Genomic DNA, 20,471 nt, shown 5'->3' on the forward strand with positions numbered 1-20,471 from the left:
CCACTCATGATTTTCTATACCTCTACCATATCCCCCCTTAGTCTCTCCTTTTCCAAGATGAAAAGTCCTAGCCTCTTTAATCTCTCCTCATATGGGATGCGTTCCAAACCCCTAATCATTTTAGTTGCCCTTTTCTGAACCTTTTCTAATGCCAGTATATCCTTTTTGAGATAAGGGGACCACATCTGTAAGCAGTATTCAAGATGTGGGTGTACCATGGATTTATATAAGGGCAATAAGATATTCTCGGTCTTATTCTCTATCCCTTTTTTAATGATTCCTAACATCCGGTTTGCTTTTTTGACTGCCGCTGCACACTGCGTGGACGTCTTCAGAGAACTATCCACGATGACTACAAGATCTGTTTCCTGAGTAGTTGTAGCTAAATTAGCCCCCCAACATATTGTATGTATTGTTGGGGTTATTTTTTCCAAATGTGTATTACTTTACATTTATCCACATTAAATTTAATTTGCCATTTTCGTGCCCAATCACTTAGTTTGGTGAGATCTTTTTGAAGTTCTTCACAGTCTACTTTGGTCTTAACTATCATTTGCAAACTTTGCCACGTCACTGTTTACCCCTTTCTCCAGATCATTTATAAATAAGTTGAATAGGATTGGTCCTAGGACTGACCCGCGGGGAACACCACTAGTTACCCCTCTCCATTCTGAAAATTTACCATTTATTCCTTCCCTTTGTTCCCTGTTTTCTAACCAGTTCTCAATCCATGAAAGGATCTTCCCTCTTATCCCATGACAACTTAATTTATTTAAGAGCTTTTGGTGAGGGACCTTGTCAAAGGCTTTCTGGAAATCTCAGTACACTATGTCCACTGGATCCCCCTTGTCAACATGTTTGTTGACCCCTTCAGAGAACTCTAATAGATTAGTAAGACATGGACAGCTCAGGTTTGGGAATCTCCCTAACATCCTCAGCCGTGAAGGCTGAAGCAAAGAATTCATTTAGTTTCTCCGCAATGACTTTATCGTCTTTAAGTGCTCCTTTTTTATCTCTATCGTCCAGGGGCCCCACTGGTTGTTTAGCAGGCTTCCTGCTTCTGGTGTACTTAAACATTTTGTTGTTACGTTTTTGAGTTTTTGGCTAGCTGTCCTTCAAACTCCTTTTTGGCTTTTCTTACTACATTTTTAAACTTAATTTGGCAGTGTTTATGCTCCTTTCTATTTACCTCACTAGGATTTGACTTCTACTTCTTAAAAGATGCCTTTTTATCTCTCACTGATTCTTCTACATGGTTGTTAAGCCATGGTGGCTCTTTTTTAGTTTTTACTGTGTTTTTTAATTTGGGGTATACATTTAAGTTGGGCCTCTATTATCGTCTTTGAAAAGCGTCCATGCAGCTTGCAGGAATTTCACTCTAGTCATTGTACCTTTTTAATTTCTGTTTAACCTCCTCATTTTTGCATAGTTCCCCTTTCTGAAATTAAATGTCAGTGTTGGGCTGCTGAGGTGTTCGTCCCACCACAAGAATGTTGAATATTATACTATGGTCACTATTTCCAAGCGGTCCTGTTATAGTTACCTCTTGGAGCAGATCCTGCGCTCCACTCACGACTAAATCAAGAATTGCCTCTCCCCTTGTGGGTTCCTGTACCAGCTGCTCCAAGAAGCAGTCATTTAAAATATCGAAGTTTTGTCTCTGCATTTCGTCCGGAGGTGACATGTACCCAGTCAATATGTGGATAATTGAAATCCCCCACTATTCTTGAGTTCTTTATTTTGATAGCCTCTCTAATCTCCCTCAGCATTTTGTAGTCACTATCACTGTCCTGGTCAGGTGGTCGATAATAGATCCCTATTGTTATATTCTTATTAGAGCATGGCATTACTATTCATAGAGATTCTATGGAACATGTGGATTCATTTAAGATTTCATTTGATTCTACATTTTCTTTCACATTTAGTGCCATTCTACCCCTCCCGCGCATGAGCTGTTCTGTCCTTGCAATATATTTTGTACCCCGGAATGATGGTCATATTGATTGTCCTCACTCCAGGTTTCTGTGATGCCTATTATATCAATATCTGCCTTTAAAATGAGATACTCTAGTTCACCCATCTTATTATTTAGACTTCTAGCATTTGTGTACAAGCACTTTAAAAACTTGTCACTGGTTGTTTGTCTGCCCTTTTCTGATGTGTCAGATTCTTTGTGAATGTTTCTTGTCTGATCTGGCCCATACTTTATCCTCTTCCATCCTCTCTGCCTGACTAAAACCTAGAGAATCTCTATCAATAGACTCTCCTCTCAGAGAAGTTTCTGTCCGATCCACATGCTCCTCTGCAGCAATCTGCTTCCGCCCATCTCTTAGTTTAAAAACTGCTCTGCAACCTTTTTAATGTTAAGTGCCAGAAGTCTGGATCCACTTTGGTTTAGGTAGAGCCCTGTAGGCTCCCCCTATCCCAAAAGTTTCCCCAGTTCCTAATAAATCTAAACCCCTCCTCCCTACCATCGTCTCATCCATGCATTGAGACTCTGAAGCTCTGCCTGCCTACCTGGTCCTGTGCGTGGAAGTGGAAGCATTTCTGAGAATGCCACTATAAAGGTACTGGATTTCAGTCTCTTTCCTAGCAGCCTAAATTTGGCCTCTAGGATGTCTCTCCTACCCTTCCCTGCATCATTGGTACCTACATGTACCACGACCACCGGCTCCTCCCCAGCACTACACATAAGTCTATCTAGATGCCTCCACAATCAAAACTACGTTACTACCAGCACACAAAATAGCAAATTGGAAATGCTGAGCACAGACCTTGGGGAATATTTAGTGTACACAAATTCTGACCATAGCAAAAGCAGCTGATCTCTCTGAGGAACATTCAAGAAATAAGCTGTTTTGGTAGGTGACAGTGGAGTAGATTGAATAATTCAGGGTTTAGGAGAGAAAAGGTAATAAGAGGAATATAATGAATACTTTTAGACTGAAACACTGTACAAAAATACTTCAATTTAAAAAAAGCCTACTAAATGTTTCACTCATTTTTATATTTCAAACAACTTAAGTTTTGAACTAAGGTCCTAAAATCCAAACTGCTAAATGAAGGATCTGAAATTCTGTCCATGAAACTTAAACCCGATTCTGCTTCCCCTTGCTAATCAATGACCTCTGAAAACAGGTTGTTCAAGCTGGGACCACGAGAATCATTCATGCTGCTCCTTGACTGGCTTTGCAGAGAATGTGAGACAAAAAAGGAAAGTGAGAAACGAACCTAGAAATTCTGCACCCTAACTTAGCAGGAAGGGTTCCAGCAGAAATCCATGATCCCTGGCATTTGACATTCTCTGAATGAAATAGTTCTGTTGGAGATTGACTCTACTTGCAAAGGATTTGTTCAAGAGGCCATAGACTGGCCTTAGCACTAGGAGCTCAGCTTACCCACCACTAGATTACTTTATACTTAATATAAAATAGGCATGAATTAAGTCTAAAGGGGATTAGAAGGATGGAGCTATAGGGAAGAACAGCTACATTTACTAATCTTATCAGTAACTAAGGGGGGTGGCAGCTCAGCAAAATAGAGGAACCAAGCCATGGGTTATTGGCATTTATATATCCCTTATGAGAACATATGGTCTGCATGAGAGCCTTCCAACCCCAACAGTTAAATATTTTTGAATAAAACGAGGAGTCCCTGTGGCAACTTAGAGACTAACAAATTTATTTGGGCATAAGTTTTCGTGGGCTATAACCCACTTCATCAGCTGCATAAAGTGGAAAATACAGTAGATAGGTATAAATACACAGCACATGAAAAGATGGGAGTTGCCTTACCAAATGGGGGATCAGTGCTAATGAGGCCAATTCAATTAGGGTGGATGTTACCCATTTCCAAGTTGACAAGAAGATGAGAATATCAACAGAGGGAAAATTATTTTTTGTAGTCATCCAGCCACTCCCAGTCTTTATTCAGGCCTAATTTGATGGTGTCATGTCAGCTGCCCACAAGAACTTGAGCTAAACCAAGAGTAGGGAACTTCAGAGGCAATTCATTCAGGGGAAGGGAACTTTAGTATTGACAGTAGGGTGGAGAGTGGTAGAGATCAGTTACAAAAGAAGGATCCTTCAAAATAATCAGCTTAAGGAAGAGTCCAGTTAGGAAGAGTTCAAACATATATTTGTAGCCCCTATAATACTTTCCCACTTCCCCCCTAAATTCCTGGCTATGGTTCTAAACATGTATTTTAAATATATAATGAAGCTGCAACAAAAGCATGTAACATCGTGGGGAAACAAGATAACTAAAATTCTAATCTCTTAGAAACCCAGTCATCCTTCATATCTACAGCTGAAAACATTGAACGGAGAACTCAAGGGACATGATTCCAATTTCCAAAACAGATACAAAATTCTTTACACATTAAGGAGCCAGACTGTTCCTGCCCCTTATGCATGGGGATGTGGAAGATACAGAGATCTTCTTTATGTTAACCTTCCCCATACAAGGAATTTACACATTTGCAGGGACTGCTCCCAGGTGGCACCTCACAGAGCATGAGCAAACCCAATATAGAGAAGAAGAGGTGAGATGATATTCATGAAAGTGGTATATTGTGTATACTTCCACGGCCTTCAATGCAATCCTGTTCCTCAGGCACACAGTTTGTCCCAATTAATGTTGCATATGCCAACCATATTGTCAGCTTTCTCTGGTTCTCCCCATGAATATCTCATGAATATCTCCAACTTTGGGCCTTGTTGCAGAGCAGCTGGAGCTGAAGGTCATTGTTCCATGAGTCTTGCCTCTTCTTCTCTCTCAATTCAGTTAGCATGTTAATCATAATTATTGTGGAGCCTTATATGTAAATTTAAAAAACAAACTACTCTGACCATGAACTTATATTTGCTCGTTATATGAATTCTGGTAGAACTTGAAGCACGCGTGCACACACACACAGTTTACAGTCTTGAAGACCCTATTTAAGTTGGGGCAAAGATCTGAATATAAAATGTTTGTACCTAAACAAGGAACGGGTTTCTGAGCAGGAAGATTTTGCTTTGCAATGAAAATGAACACTGGTCTCACTTGAATTTGGCAAACTGAGAGGGTACAGGATTAGAGCAAGATGTACTACTTTCTGTATATCTCTTTGGAAAAAGTGCATATCCGACTTTTACATGGGGTTTACGTTGGTGCAGCTTCCCCATATTTCCTTTGAGCACTATATGTGGGGTTTGCGTAAGTGTCACTACACTGGTATAAGTATTTCTAATGAAGACACGGCTATATGGTTAAAGCTGACTTCTGTGTACAGTAAACTGCATTAAAATACAAATTAACCGCATAGTGCATTTAAACTTCGACAGTACTTCCCCAAAATGACAGTCATAGTGATATTTCTCAGTACTTCTCTAGAAAGTAGTCAAGACTGTAGTATAAAGTCAATTTTTTTTTCTTTCTTGTGCTTCTGAGCAGTTGAATTTAAGTGAATAAATGCTTCAAACTGTCTTTTCTCACAAAGGGGGAAAACAAAGAAAGCTAATGAAGCAGTTTGCTGCCAGCTGTAGAATGTTATTAAATGAAAGTTGTTTTGAGCATGGCCAATCTGGAGGGTGGTGGTGGTGGAGGGAGGGGCGGTTAGAGTGAGGGATAAGAAATGTGTTTAAATTGCAAGGGACTTCTTTTGTTTTTGGTCTTAACCTTTTGCAGCAGCATATTGTAATCAGAAATGCCAAACCCGTGAAAAAACTGCAGAAATTGGGCTTGGTTTTTGTTTGTTTGTTTGTTTTTTTGGGCAGGGGTGGGGTTCATAAATGGATCCGGCAGCAGAAAGGGAGGCCAAATTTTAAGACTATATTCAATTGTCTACTTCCATGTTTTTCCTTCTATAGCTTAAACTAAGTTTTGTGTTCCTCTAAAACTTAGTCATTACATGTTTCCCATACAGCTGGAAGACTATATCCCTGAAAATGACACAGCTTAGGTGAAAGGGGTCTGAAATCCAGGCCCTTTCTGAATGAGAATCTTGAGTAGGCTCTTTTTACCTCTTCTTCTTAATGGTTGAAGATTGTTTGACTTGTACTGGAATTTTTTTGAAAACAAAACAAAAAAGGCCATTTTTCAGAAGAAAATAAGTTGAATTCAAAAAATTTAACCAGCTCTAACTGGAAATAAACTCTGCCTGTTGTTCTCTCCATAAACGTGGATGGTCTAACGGTGAAACGTTGCTATTTCTGTGATACTTTGCTGCAGAAGCCACAGGTCAAATATGACACATTTCTGAAAGTATAGCAACAAAGGGAAAAATTACTAAATTTTAATGGAAATTGATCAATGCAGTGGACAGTGCAACATCATTTTGTCATTTAACATGGATTTAAATTGGCACTTCTGTATGTAAACATGGTTGTTGGACTAGATTCCAAAGGTCTTTAAAGCAATTTTTAATGGCATCCTACATTTTGATGGTAGTCTAATGGCATTTCTTTTCCTATGTTTTGTCCACAGATACCACAACGTATTCCACTGAGCGATCTGAGCACTTTAAGCCATGCAAAGATAAAGATCTTGCATACTGTCTCAATGATGGGGAATGCTTTGTGATTGAAACCTTAACAGGATCACACAAACACTGCCGGTAAGTCACTGCACCAAATGTGTTGGCAAAAAACTTGCCAAAAGATTTGGTAATATCCAAGCATACAACATTCACAAAATAAATATTGACCTAGAAGTCACATGAACATATACAAACTAGTGGAAAGTATGATGATTGGGTCTGTCTTGCTTGAGTTTTCTAATCTGTAGTGTTATTTTTGTAGGACTAAAGTAGGGAAAGAAGCAGCAATGCTTTGATTGGCTGCGTTGATGAGACTAATTCTTAATATCCTAGTGTTTTCCAAAATGACAATCCAGCAGAGATACAGAAATTTATTTTTATTTGGACAATTTTAAGCAATTACCTTAACTTGATGTTTTAAATGATCAGTTTCCATGTATTTGCATAGTCAGATCAGCATTTTGATGCTAGTGCTCAACGAGGGAAAAAAGCTTTGGTCATGGATCTAATGGATTAACAGTGGTTATATCTGACACGCTGCACTGGAGAAAAGGGTTGTGGAGCCTTTGTGAAGCTTATGTGCATTTTGACTCCTTTATTCTTATTTGTCTGTTAATTTCTATATAACACCAGAAAGGTATGTGATTTTTGAAGCGATTTTTTGAAGCGATTTTAAAGATTGCTGAAAAAGTGATTCATCATAATAAATATCAGAGATTCTGGCCAATACAAGTGGGGCAGAGGGAAGAGAAGGAATCCTTTAACTCTGTCCTCAAAATGAAAACAAATGAGAAAATAATGCAGACAGCTGTGTTTGTTTTTAAATATCCAAATATTTTAAAAATAGAACCCATCTGAAACAGGATCAGATAACAAGAACATTCAAATCCTCCTTTTGGGGCACTTTAATTGGCATACAGTACAGGCATATAAAATGGATATTTACAAGTGTAAATGCCAAACTGAGACATCCATATATGAGAGAATGCTGTGGTAAAATTTTCAAAAGCACTTACATAACTTGGAGACTAAGGCTCAGATTTTTAAAAGTATTTAGGCATTCCTGCACTTAGCATTGCAACACCTAGCTAATTTAGGAGCCTAAGTCCCACTGACTTTCAATGAGATTTAGGCTTGTAAGGTCCTAAATCATCTAGGTGCTTTAGAAAATTTCACCCCTCTTCTTTGAGTGCCCATGTTTGAAAGTTGGGCTGTTAAAGGTTAATGCACCAATCAAATTATCAGAAAGATATCCCTCAAAGCTTTTTATTTTTAGTGTTGTGCTGGTAATTTGTTTTCCCTTTCAATTTGTATATGCTTCAGTGATCATTCATCTCTCTCCATTATTTACTCTTCTCCTATGACACACTTATTAAATTAATTCTTCTGAATCATGCAGCATTAAAAAGGATGACATCTCCTAACCAAACCATCATGAAATTGTATACCTATTTTTAAAAATTGTTTTATTAAGGCAGGTAAGCAATTTGTAGCCTTCATTTGGACATTAAGAAAACTACAGTGTAGGGAATCTGTCAAATATTTGGGTACTTTTCTGTGGAGGCAGATTAAACAAAACCAACAGAAAATAAGCAAGTGGAAGTTAATATGGTCCTTGTTAGCCAGCTCATTTCTGTCAGTGGATATTTGGCACAGTCTATTTTTGTAATTGTATATGGGTTATATTGATTAAATACCATCAGGAATAAATATTGACAATGAACTGCTATTTTCTTTGTTTCACTTTCAAGGTCTTTCACTTGGCTTGTCCTCCCCAAGTTCTTGCTTATTCACTGTGGCCATAATGTCACTTAAATGGTGGTTCTCTCAGAATAATGATATGGCATTGGTACTGCAGTTTTCCTGATACTGGTACTCTATTACAGAAAACCACTATTTCATGTTGTTGTTTCTCACGTGAATAAGAATCACTGGCGGGTCCATTCAGGCTTCTGGCCATGACATATGAGAGAGAGAATATTGAGTTATCCATCATTGTGTGGGTGAGATATCTTCACCTTCCTTCTTCTCCTGCGTTGCTTTGCCCACAGGAAAAAGATGCGTCACACAGTTATAAGACTCAAGGGAAATGCTGTAATAGGATTCTGTAGAAATTACTCTAAACCCTACAAAATTTAAGAACGAGGTCTTTTATACATGCTTGGATCTTCTAAAAAAATTCTATAGCATAATAGAATTCTTCATAGTAATCTATAAAAGGTGGTTCAAAAAAAACCTATAGAAAGGTTAGCATGTTCTGTTAAATTCTGTACCTTTTCCATAAGGTTACGAGGTACCCAAAGTATATAAGGAGGCATCTCTCACTGAATATCTGAGAAAACAACATCATCTTTGCCCTGAATAAACTGAATTTATTATAACATAGCATCCGATATGGACTCCCTATTTGAACGGGGCAATAATTACTTTGTCCTCTAAATTTTGAGGCTAGGATTCAGGTTTCCTGACATGACTACACTAGGAAAATTTGTACCTTTTCCCCCCAGCACCAGTGCCATCAATGGTGTCAGCACTAGTGTGGATGGGGTATAGGCATTTTTTCCTGCTGTGTCACATTAGTCTGCTCTGAGACAGTAGTAAACACAACTTCATTAGCACTTATGCCATTGGTAACATTAGTACAGCTGACGGGTACCGAAAAATAGTTAGCAATTTTTCTGGTTTATGAGAGTATTATGTGACTTGCATTGATGTTAGTCATTCTGTTATATCACCATACACCATCTTCACGATTTAGAGATAAAACTAAGTTATATAATACATTCTCATTAGGGTTTGATTCTGCATCTGATCCATGAGTAGAACTATTTATTTCAACGGGAGTTAAGCAAGCAGAACATCTGAATTTTGCAGACCTTGATGTTGACACAATCGTTGGGCTCACATTGCTCAGGTCACAACAATGTTAAATATTTCATCTGATAACTTTTTTGTGAGAGTGTATAAGTATAGGAGTGCTGTTTCCGTAGGACCAAATTTTAATAGTTCTTTCAGCAATTATTAAAGATTTTGAGCAAGATGCTTGACCATCCAAGCTCTGCCATTATGCCACTGGCAGCACAAAGGGAGTTTAAAGCTTTCCTATATGGGTGGCTGGGGATTCCATCAGCATGGGGGAATCCATGAGCTGAGAAAAGCCATTATAGCTCCTTTGTGCCACCCCTCCCAATCCCCACTGGATTAGGGAGCAAAAGAATGCATGGCTAGGGAACGATACACGCTGCCAATCCCTGCTGACATAACTTTTCCTTTGGGATCTGCTCCAAACTGGCAAATCTAAAGCAGCATTTGGGCTGCTCTAAATTGCCAGGGACTGATCTGAACTCCCAGAAATGGGGTACGAAGGTGGCTGAAGGCCACTGTTGCTGTGATACACACATGGAGTTTTGTGTCCAGTTCCTCTAGTGTATCTTATACTTAGAGAATGATCTAAAAAAACCCCCGTGATCCTGTTTGGCACCCCAAGGTATGAAAGTATTTGGGCTCATTCCTAGTTACCAGCTGTTAGCTCACTCTTCAACTAAAATAGAGAATGGTAGAAAACAGTAGTTTCAATAGCCATGTTTGGTTGAAATTCTAACTTGTGCCAATACTTAGAGATAGAAATGTGTATAAGGAGGAAAACCACCAAGTTTCTCTTGGATTCTCACATCCATTCATAAACAAGGATGCCCTTTGTGCTGATTTTGCATTCTATTTTCAAATATGTGTGTTTAGTGTTCAGAAATATTAAGGTATGATAGCATTAGCCTGCCCATAAATTGTGTAGATTGGCACTAGAAAAAACTTCTTGGACATAGCTATTCCCTGGGCTGAAGTTCACTTACTGAATAGGGATGCTTTTTCTTAAAACTGAAGTCTTAAGTTGTAAATTTAGAGGTAGCACAAACATATGTTGTCTGATTTTTTATACCTGATTTTTGCAAACAGCTTCATTTGCTGAATCTGTGATAAGGTTATCTGTATATCAGTTTATAAAATAATGGGTCAATTGTTGAGCAACGAACATACTATTTATCTGACTATATACAAACCAAGTTAAATGTAGATTCTGGTGTCTGAAATAACGTTTTCTGTGTCTTCCTTTTAAATAAGGTTTTATTTTAGAGCAGGGGTCAGCAGCCTTTCAGAAGGGGTGTGCCAAGTCTTCATTTATTCACTTTAATTTAAGGTTTTGCGTGCCAGTAATGCATTTAAATGTTTTTAGAAGGTCTCTCTACAAGTCTATATATTATATAACTAAACTATTGTAAAGTAAACAAGGTTTTCAAAATGTTTAAGAAGCTTCATTTAAAAATAAATTTAAAATGCTGATCTTACCCTGCTGGCCCACTCAGCCCGCTGCCAGCCTGGGGTTCTGTTCACCCAGGCCAGCAGCAGGCTGAGCAGGGCCTGCAGCTGGGACCCCGGTTGGCAAGGGGCTGGCAGTGAGAACCCCAGACTGGCAGTGGGCTGAGCAGCTCAGCCTGCTGCCACTCAGCCCGCTGCCGGTCTGGGGTTCTGTCTGCCAGCTCCTGCCAGCCAGGGTCCCGGCTGCCGGCCCCACTAAGCCCGCTGCCAGTCTGGGATCCCAGCGCTGCCCACACAGAGTGGGTACCTACCTTCTCCCTGGTTCTAGCCCATTCTCTTCCTCTCTCTCTGCACTGAGCTGAGGGTGGGGGTGCACTGAGCACAAGGCTGGGGGTGAAGGAGCAGGCTGGGGGTTGGGGTGCAGGGTCTGGCCAGAAGCTAGAATGAGGGAGGGGGCTCAGGGTTGGGGCAGGAGGTTTGGGTGTGGAGTGCTTACCTGGGCAGCTCCCATTTGGTGCGAGGGGTGCAGGTGGGAATGTGGGGAGGGGGGGTGCAGGAGCTCCCGTTTGGTGCTCAGGGTGGAGTTGAGAATATAGGGGGTGCAAGAGTCAGGGCATGGAGTGTGGGGGGGGCTGGGCGTGTGAGGAGGTGCAGGAGTCAGGGCAGAGGGCTCAGGGTGTGGGTGCTGGAGTCAGGGCAGAGGGCTGGGATTGTGAGGGTGCTTCCAGCCCCCTGCCCGGAGTGGCTCATGGCAGGGGGCTGGAGGGGATTGCCCTGAATCCACCCCCCTTCCCCAAGGCCCCGTACCCACCTCTTCTCTGCCTCCTCCCCGGAGCAGCGAGCTTGCTGTGGCTCCGCTTCTCCCCCTCCTCGCAGGGGCCATCAGCGGATCGGGGGCAGGGAGGGAGAGGAGGAGGGCCAGGAACCCAGCATGCTGGGGGAAGAGGCCGGGGAGAGGGGAGCTTGCCTGCCCTGCAGCAGCTGCTGCAGACCAAGCTTCTTCACCCTGTCCCTGCGGGGATGGGACACGGGGGGTTGAGAAGAGTGGGCCGGGGTGGGAAGGATTTTTAATGGCATGCTGCTGCCTGCTGGGGTCCTGGCCTGGGTTCGGCAGCAGGCTGGTGGCTGGGACCCAGCAGCATGCCATTTAAAAAAAAAATCTGCTCACGTGCTGTCTTTGGCACGTGTGCCATAGGTTGCCGACCCCTGTTTTAGAGAATATTTGTAGCTTTCAAGCCCCTATCTTCTGGGTTACGTTATTTTGTTCTGCCTTTTCTTTTGCTCAACTCTCAGTAAGGACTGGAAAAAGGAAAGGTTCTGATGGTTCCTTTCCATAGAACATAAACACAAGGAGGAGAGGAACCCCCAAAACCCAACAAAGGAAAAGGTTTGACCCTTTATAGAATGGGCTGAGGTTGTTGGCTAGAACCCTTGCAGAAACTAAGGATCCGGGGGAGAGAATTCTAATGTCATCTCTGTGATAAACTCATTTTCAGAGAGATGTAGTCCTTGTGCACTGTCTCCTTCCCAACCTCTGTTTTGGTTCACTCTGCAGATTTGCACACTGCCCCTTTTTAAATATAGAAGAAGCTGCTGTATTATCTCCAGTACACAGGTATCTTGGTGGGGTGGGTGAGTGTGTAAAAATATAAACCTAGGCAGTCTCCAAAATCTGCCTGGTCCTCACATGTGTGCCACCCAGTTACTGCTCTTCATCTTGATTATACAGCAGTCATTACCGAGCACCAACATTAGGATAACTTTTTTCTGTGGAGAATAAAGAGGCTGTCTAAATTAGGTGACGGCATTGTATTAAATGTTAAATTTCTAGTGTGTTAATATTTCAGTTGTATGTTAACATTATTTTCATATTGATTCTCTGTATTTTGAAGGTTATGTGAATGTCAATTCTTCTCCCCCCCACCCCCAAAAGATAGTTGATATGACAACTAGCTTAAATTCAAATATTTTAAATATAGTATAAAGCTAGAATTGGCTCTTCATAATTGTTGTACATTTTATAACAGCTGGGAGTCCATGAAGGAAAAGCATTCTCCAATGCACAGTAATGGCATGCAACTGTAATAGCCATATGGAGTTAAATGGAAGCAAAATAATACTGTACAACTAAATTCAATTTTTAAAAAGTCTGGAGCTTTAATAGTGATAAAGATGAAGAGGATTTAAAGCCCCTAGAATAGTGTTTTTATAAGCCTTACAATGTGCAGATGTGTTATATTGGACAATCTCTGATCATTTTGGAAATAAACTAGGATCTAGGCTATTATAAAACTGCAGCTTAGAGAGACTTTTTTAAAAGTGGGATAGACTATGTACAATCCGTACAACTTAAAATTGGTTAGTTGTACATGTGAACGTACAGACAGAAAAGCACTGCAAAATACAAGGGGGTCAGTTTGGATTTCCCAGGTGGTCTTTCCTAGCCACTACTAACTTTGATTGTGTGAGGAGTTTCAAAACAAATTAACATGAGTGATCTAGTCTAGCTGTATTGTATCAGAGGTAGAAATTCTGTGGCATAGGTAGAAGCATGGTCATTTTCCTTTTTACACTGATTTTATGAAAATTTGGTTTTGAACAAGATGTTCTCGCGCCCCTTCCATCCCACATTCAATTTAGATTGTGAGTTTCAGGTTCCATCTCATCCACAATCTCCAGGAACTTCCATCTAAATTGGAAATTGCACCTGGTTTTGATCTAACACAATAATTAGAACATGTTAACTCGAAAGTGAGCCCAGGGTTGCCCAAAGGTTCACTGGAAAGATTTGAAACCTGCAGGTGATAGACTTAAATTCCATGTTGAAACAACTCAGAACTAGGTGAGTGTTAAGTTTCATTGTGAATTTTTTGCATTGCTACAGTTGTGATCCAGCTGTATTCTTTGCTATTGACAAGTTAGCAGAAAAAAAGATCCAAAAGACAATGGTTTAAACAAGTACTGAGCATGATCTGGCAAGTGTACTTCAGCATGAACTGAAAAACTAGAAGGATAAAGAGAAGTCTGTGTGAAAAAAACTGTTTCTCAGTTTTTGTGAAACAACTTGTCATCTGAGCGAGGATTTTAGTGTCTAACTTAATGGTCTTTTACAATATCTGCTACCTTCTTCTGTATGACTCCCATTGTATATTACACACCATAAAATTATACTAGATTTTTCCAACATAAGTAAAGTGAAATCTGAAAATATATGATTGAATAGCATTGAGTAAACAAATATTTTATTGGTGTCACAATATTGCAAGGTTAGTTTCATTCAAGCAAAATACATTCTATTAAGTTGACAACCTTAAGTAAAACTGCAAGGATTTAGAAAAGAAAGCAATCTATGCCATGAAAACCAAGGGTTAGTGAACATATCTGTAGCACATTGCGTAAATGTAAGTAGTTACAAACATCATCAGCTTGAATGTTTCACTGTTTACTTTAGAAAAACTCACATGGACTTGAAACATCATAAGTTTCTCCAGACTATTGTTATGCCACTTGTAATATGATTATATTACATCAGTGTGGCCCCCATTCTGCAAAGCTCTTAAGCATGTGTTTAACTTTAAAATTAAAATTGACTTCAGTGGAGCCACTTATGTGCTTAAAGCTAATCATGCCCTTAAATGCTTTGCTGAACTGGGGTCTAAGAACCAGATTCTGTCCAGAACTTCATATGTGCATATGACTCAAACAGAAGTCATGAGCGCTGTGCGTGCCTATCTAAGAGCAGAATTATTTCTGAAAAGATATCACCAAAACTGTCAGTAAAACAAACCAAACAAAAACCTGATCAAAGGCATGTAAACAGATTATGTTCATAACCCCACTGTGATGGGTTTGGGACTCACCACCGCAGCACCTCCTGCTGTTCACCCTGGGAATTATTTCAGTTCATGTAGAGTGCCCTCTGCTGGTGGTGTCCCATAGAATATCAGGGTTGGAAGGAACCTCAGGAGGTCATCTAGTCCAACCCCCTGTTCAAAGCAGGACCAATCCCCAATTTTACCCCAGATCCCTAAATGGCCCCTGCAAGGATTGAAGTCCCAACCCTGGGTTTAGTAGGCTGATGCTCAAACCACTGAGCTATCCCTCCCCCCATTTTTTCTTTTTTTTTTTTAAGCCAATGTGTCTCTCACCCTAGATTGGTGTCTTGACCCACATTGCTCCCCGCTTGCAGTGCCCACTGCTCCCAGTTTGCAGTGCCTGCTGCTCCAGTCTCAGCCCCTTCCAGGGGTTTGGTGTTATCAGCAGTCCTTCTCTTCACCCCAGCCACAATGGCAACCACACCCCAAAGTCTAACCCCTTTTGGCAGGGGTCTGGTGCAGTCCATGATGGCCACTCCAAACGGCCAGGTGGAAGTGCAAGGGGATGGGGGGTACCCAGGCCCACTCTCTACTCTGGGTCCTGACCCAGGGATCCTTTGGCAGCAGCCTTCCTGCCTGCCCTCCTTCTCTCCCTTTGTCTGTCTCTCTCCCCGGGGCTGTGGCCCCTTTGCACCAGCTAGGCCCTTTTTCTCAGGGCCTACAGCCCGGCAGGTACTGGGTGGGAGTTCCCTTCTGCTCCCCCAACCTGCCCAGCACTGCACTGTCCCTGGTGCTAGTCTCCTCACACAGGGAGACAAACCTTCACCCTCTGAAGGCCCGAGAGAGACTGCCTGCTCCCTTCCTGGGCAGCCTTTATAGAGGGCCTAGCCTAGCCTTGATTGGCTGGCTGTAATACTGGCCCTGATTGGCTCTCTAGCAGGCTCTCCCTGATTGGCTGATGCCTTGCGCAGCTGCTCTGGCCTGTGGTAGCTCAATCTGGCATGGGGGTGAAGCACCACCCCACCACACCCACCTACTTTTTTGATTTTCTAAATTCATGCAATTCTGTGAGTTTGTGTGTTGACAGATGTTTTATTTAGAGTTGGGCTTGAACCAGAATCTCAATTCCAGAATCCTCACTTCCGCTCTCTTCTCCAGCCTCTTGCCCTTGAATTTTTGATTTGGAGTTAGAAAGCTTTAACTCTATAGATCTATCATAAAATTTTTGTCCATCGTAGATATGAATTAGGAAGGAACCTGATTTCTAGACCCAGTTATGATGGGACTTAAGAAGGTAGAAATCTCCCAACACACTCAACCTTGTGAGTTTTCTGTTATTCAAGAGGGTGGAAATAACTTCTGCTGTCATCAAATCTTACAAGATTGTTGCCATTTGGGGCAGAAATTTCACAAGATCAGCATGTGGGATTTGGAGATCATTTGACCAGAACCCTAGGCCTAGTTTAGATTTGGAACCAAATTCTGTGCCCGTACCTAAATTTGACCTGGTTAGTAACGCTGCCTCCTGCGCACCTTATGTTTTCAATATCTTTTTCTTAGTATTAAATTAAAACAAAACAAACAAAGCCAGCAGACTAACTCTTGCAAGTAAACTTACCAAATCAACAAATACATGTGGTCAGGGGAAAAAAGAGCAGTAACAAATTTCATTTCAGGCTTAAAAATATGTATTAAACAGTAAAAATGACTGAAATTATAAAAAATGTCTTGACTATCCTTTTTGAAACAGTAATGCAGATATGCATTTTGCATATATTTAAGCAGCAGCATGGATAAAATGCAGTCCATTTATACTGTTATATTAGCTATCTTAATTTAGCATGTTCTTAATATAGAGACACCTGAGAATTTAGATATGTGTATAATTGTAACAATTCTTCATCCTGGAGGAGTTCCTCCTGAATTACTCCATTTACATGGTGTTTGGTTCCCCCAGTATCTACTATAAGATATTTCTGTTTGAAAAAATATGTATCCGAGCTGGAGAAGAGCATGACATATGGAATCATATTCAAGCTCCTCCCACAAGTCCACTGTTCAATTCAGAACCATATGTATGCATCTTTATGCTCCAATTCAGGAAGCAATTGGGGGAAATATTCAAAGATATAAATTTGAGTTAGGTGCTTATCCGCCCTGTGTGCAATTTGAAAAACTCACTCTTAAGCACATGGCTAAGACCCAATGATGGTAATGGGACTTAAAATGTGATTGAAGTTAAGCATATGCTTAAGCAGTTTCCTGAATCATGGCCATAAACAAGGGGCAAGTGATAATTACTGATACTGATGCTAAAACTTCCTGCTAACTGTCCACTACTTCCTCCTTCACACCCTCTTACTCTGGTCTTTGTTTCACTCATGAACATACCACTCTCCCTATTACATCTTCAGTGAGATGCTGGCTCCACTGAAATCAGTGGCAAAATGCCCATTGATTGCAGAGGGGCCAGAATTTTGTCCAACATTAATATAGTTTGAAAGGAAAAACCTGACTCACATCAGTCTGTCAGTATTGTGGGGCAAAACCACAACTTTTTCATTTTAGAAAGAGCAACAAAATTGCTGCCTTCTACAAAAAGATATTTCCTTCCTCCCAGGTAGTACACTCAGTATTCGTGGTGTCTAGCGCTTTATGTAATGGAGTAATTTTACTTTCCACTGAGCACCTTCAGCAGATCAGCTTTTGTTAATGATTTCCCTTTGGACAACTTTGTTTACTAAACTGTTTAATTTTCTGAATCCCTTCCTATTTTCGTAAGCACTGAAGCTTACACACATGGTTCATCTTATGAATCACCAATGAAGGTGCAATCAAAGGATTAAAGATACAGCATTGTACAAATAAAATGGATGCCTACATATTTTAATTCCTCATTTGGATAGTTCAATTGATTTAAACAGTGCCCCACACAGACAGGGGAAATAAAAGTCAAAGTCCATTATTATTATTTGAAATATTCAAATTAATATTCCCCAAAGCCCTGATGAACATATAGATGAGGAAATAAATGCTGTATACACATAATGATCCAAAGTTATTGTTGGGATCCAGACCAGATATAGCGATTATAAATTTGAACCAGTATACATAAATGGAGTGAGACAGTGATATGAGTTACTTTTCTTTTTAAAAGGGCTCCATTTTATTAAAGCACACAATGGGAACATGTGTGTGTATATAATAGTTGCCAAATGAAATCATCATATCCTTACTACCCGAACAGAGTATTTTTCCCAGACTATCAGCGTCCAGGACAATTAATAATCCAATCCAATGAGTTCATGAATAGTTTGACTGAAACCTGCAAGGACACCATATGTAACATTTTGAAGGGGCCTGATCCCCTTAAAAAAAAGAAGCTTACAAGAAGTGGAAGGTAGGACATATGACCAGGGAAGAGTATAAAAATATTGCTCGGGCATGTAGGAATGATATCAGGAGGGCCAAATCGCACCTGGAGCTGCAGCTAGCCAGAGATGTCAAGAGTAACAAGAAGGGTTTCTTCAGGTATGTTGGCAACAAGAAGAAAGCCAAGGAATGTGTGGGCCCCTTACTGAATGAGGGAGGCAACCTAGTGACAGAGGATGTGGAAAAAGCTAATGTACTCAATGCTTTTTTTGCCTCTGTTTTCACTAACAAGGTCAGCTCCCAGACTGCTGCGCTGGGCATCACAAAATGGGGAAGAGATGGCCAGCCCTCTGTGGAGATAGAGGTGGTTAGGGACTATTTAGAAAAGCTGGACGTGCACAAGTCCATGGGGCCGGACGAGTTGCATCCGAGAGTGCTGAAGGAATTGGCGGCTGTGATTGCAGAGCCATTGGCCATTATCTTTGAAAACTCGTGGCGAACGGGGGAAGTCCCGGATGACTGGAAAAAGGCTAATGTAGTGCCAATCTTTAAAAAAGGGAAGAAGGAGGATCCTGGGAACTACAGGCCAGTCAGCCTCACCTCAGTCCCTGGAAAAATCATGGAGCAGGTCCTCAAAGAATCAATCCTGAAGCACTTGCATGAGAGGAAAGTGATCAGGAACAGCCAGCATGGATTCACCAAGGGTAGGTCATGCCTGACTAATCTAATCGCCTTTTATGATGAGATTACTGGTTCTGTGGATGAAGGGAAAGCAGTGGATGTATTGTTTCTTGACTTTAGCAAAGTTTTTGACACGGTCTCCCACAGTATTCTTGTCAGCAAGTTAAGGAAGTATGGGCTGGATGAATGCACTATAAGGTGGGTAGAAAGCTGGCTAGATTGTCGGGCTCAACGGGTAGTGATCAATGGCTCCATGTCTAGTTGGCAGCCGGTATCAAGTGGAGTGCCCCAAGGGTCGGTCCTGGGGCCGGTTTTGTTCAATATCTTCATAAATGATCTGGAGGATGGTGTGGATTGCACTCTCAGCAAATTTGCAGATGATACTAAACTGGGAGGAGTGGTAGATACGCTGGAGGGGAGGGATAGGATACAGAAGGACCTAGACAAATTGGAGGATTGGGCCAAAAGAAATCTGATGAGGTTCAATGAGGATAACTGCAGGGTCCTGCACTTAGGACGGAAGAACCCAATGCACAGCTACAGACTAGGGACCGAATGGCTAGGCAGCAGTTCTGCGGAAAAGGACCTAGGGGTGACAGTGGATGAGAAGCTGGATATGAGTCAGCAGTGTGCCCTTGTTGCCAAGAAGGCCAATGGCATTTTGGGATGTATAAGTAGGGGCATAGCGAGCAGATCGAGGGACGTGATCGTTCCCCTCTATTCGACATTGGTGAGGCCTCATCTGGAGTACTGTGTCCAGTTTTGGGCCCCACACTTCAAGAAGGATGTGGATAAATTGGAGAGAGTCCAGCGAAGGGCAACAAAAATGATTAGGGGACTGGAACACATGAGTTATGAGGAGAGGCTGAGGGAGCTGGGATTGTTTAGCCTGCAGAAGAGAAGAATGAGGGGGGATTTGATAGCTGCTTTCAACTACCTGAAAGGGGGTTCCAAAGAGGATGGCTCTAGATTGTTCTCAATGGTAGCAGATGACAGAACGAGGAGTAATGGTCTCAAGTTGCAGTGGGGGAGGTTTAGATTGGATATTAGGAAAAACTTTTTCACTAAGAGGGTGGTGAAACACTGGAATGCGTTACCTAGGGAGGTGGTAGAATCTCCTTCCTTAGAGGTTTTTAAGGTCAGGCTTGACAAAGCCCTGGCTGGGATGATTTAACTGGGAATTGGTCCTGCTTCGAGCAGGGGGTTGGACTAGATGACCTTCTGGGGTCCCTTCCAACCCTGATATTCTATGATTCTATGATCCAATTCACACTGAAGTCACTGTGAGCCTTTGGATTGAAATAAGATATGGATCAGCATCTGGGTGGTACAATGGGCCACTGCCCTGATGCTTCAACCTGGTCTTACAGGGGAGGGCAGAGGAGACATCCCACAAGCATACCTGCCAACTGAGTAGGTGAGGGAGGCTTTCCCTGTGAATGCTAATGATCCCTGGTTCTCCTGGCTGTGGATGTGACTGGGGAGATAAGAAAACAATACTACTTTAAAATTGGCTCATCCCACATTGGCAGGGACTATCTGCTGCTGGTATAAATCTGTCTCTGACCTTATCCTCACATCTGCAGGGACTGAAGGAATTTCTTTATCCATCTGCCAGTAATCCAAGTCTGAGCATTGGTTAAAGCCATTGTGTCTGAGTGACACATGCCCACTGATAGAGATGAATCAAGCTCATGCTGTAGAACGTATCAACTTTCTTTTTAAAATGCTGGGTCTAGATCCAGTTTGTTTATGAAAGAAACTAACTGCCT

The 20,471-nt window shown here is 41.4% G+C and overlaps 1 protein-coding gene across 2 annotated transcripts in view; it reads left to right on the forward strand.

Annotated features, from left to right (window-relative positions):
- Nucleotides 1–20,471, forward strand: part of NRG3 (neuregulin 3) — a 910,532-nt gene that overhangs the window by 366,131 nt on the left and 523,930 nt on the right. For both annotated transcript variants that reach the window (XM_084635085.1, XM_084635086.1), the window contains exon 2: nucleotides 6,469–6,598. In XM_084635085.1, the coding sequence (XP_084491211.1) occupies nucleotides 6,469–6,598 (130 nt within the window). The remainder of the gene's footprint in view (nucleotides 1–6,468; nucleotides 6,599–20,471) is intronic.

This window comes from Lepidochelys olivacea (genome assembly GCF_965140295.1).
Source record: "Lepidochelys olivacea isolate rLepOli2 genome assembly, chromosome: 7".
In the NCBI taxonomy this organism is placed as follows: Eukaryota; Metazoa; Chordata; order Testudines; family Cheloniidae; genus Lepidochelys; species Lepidochelys olivacea.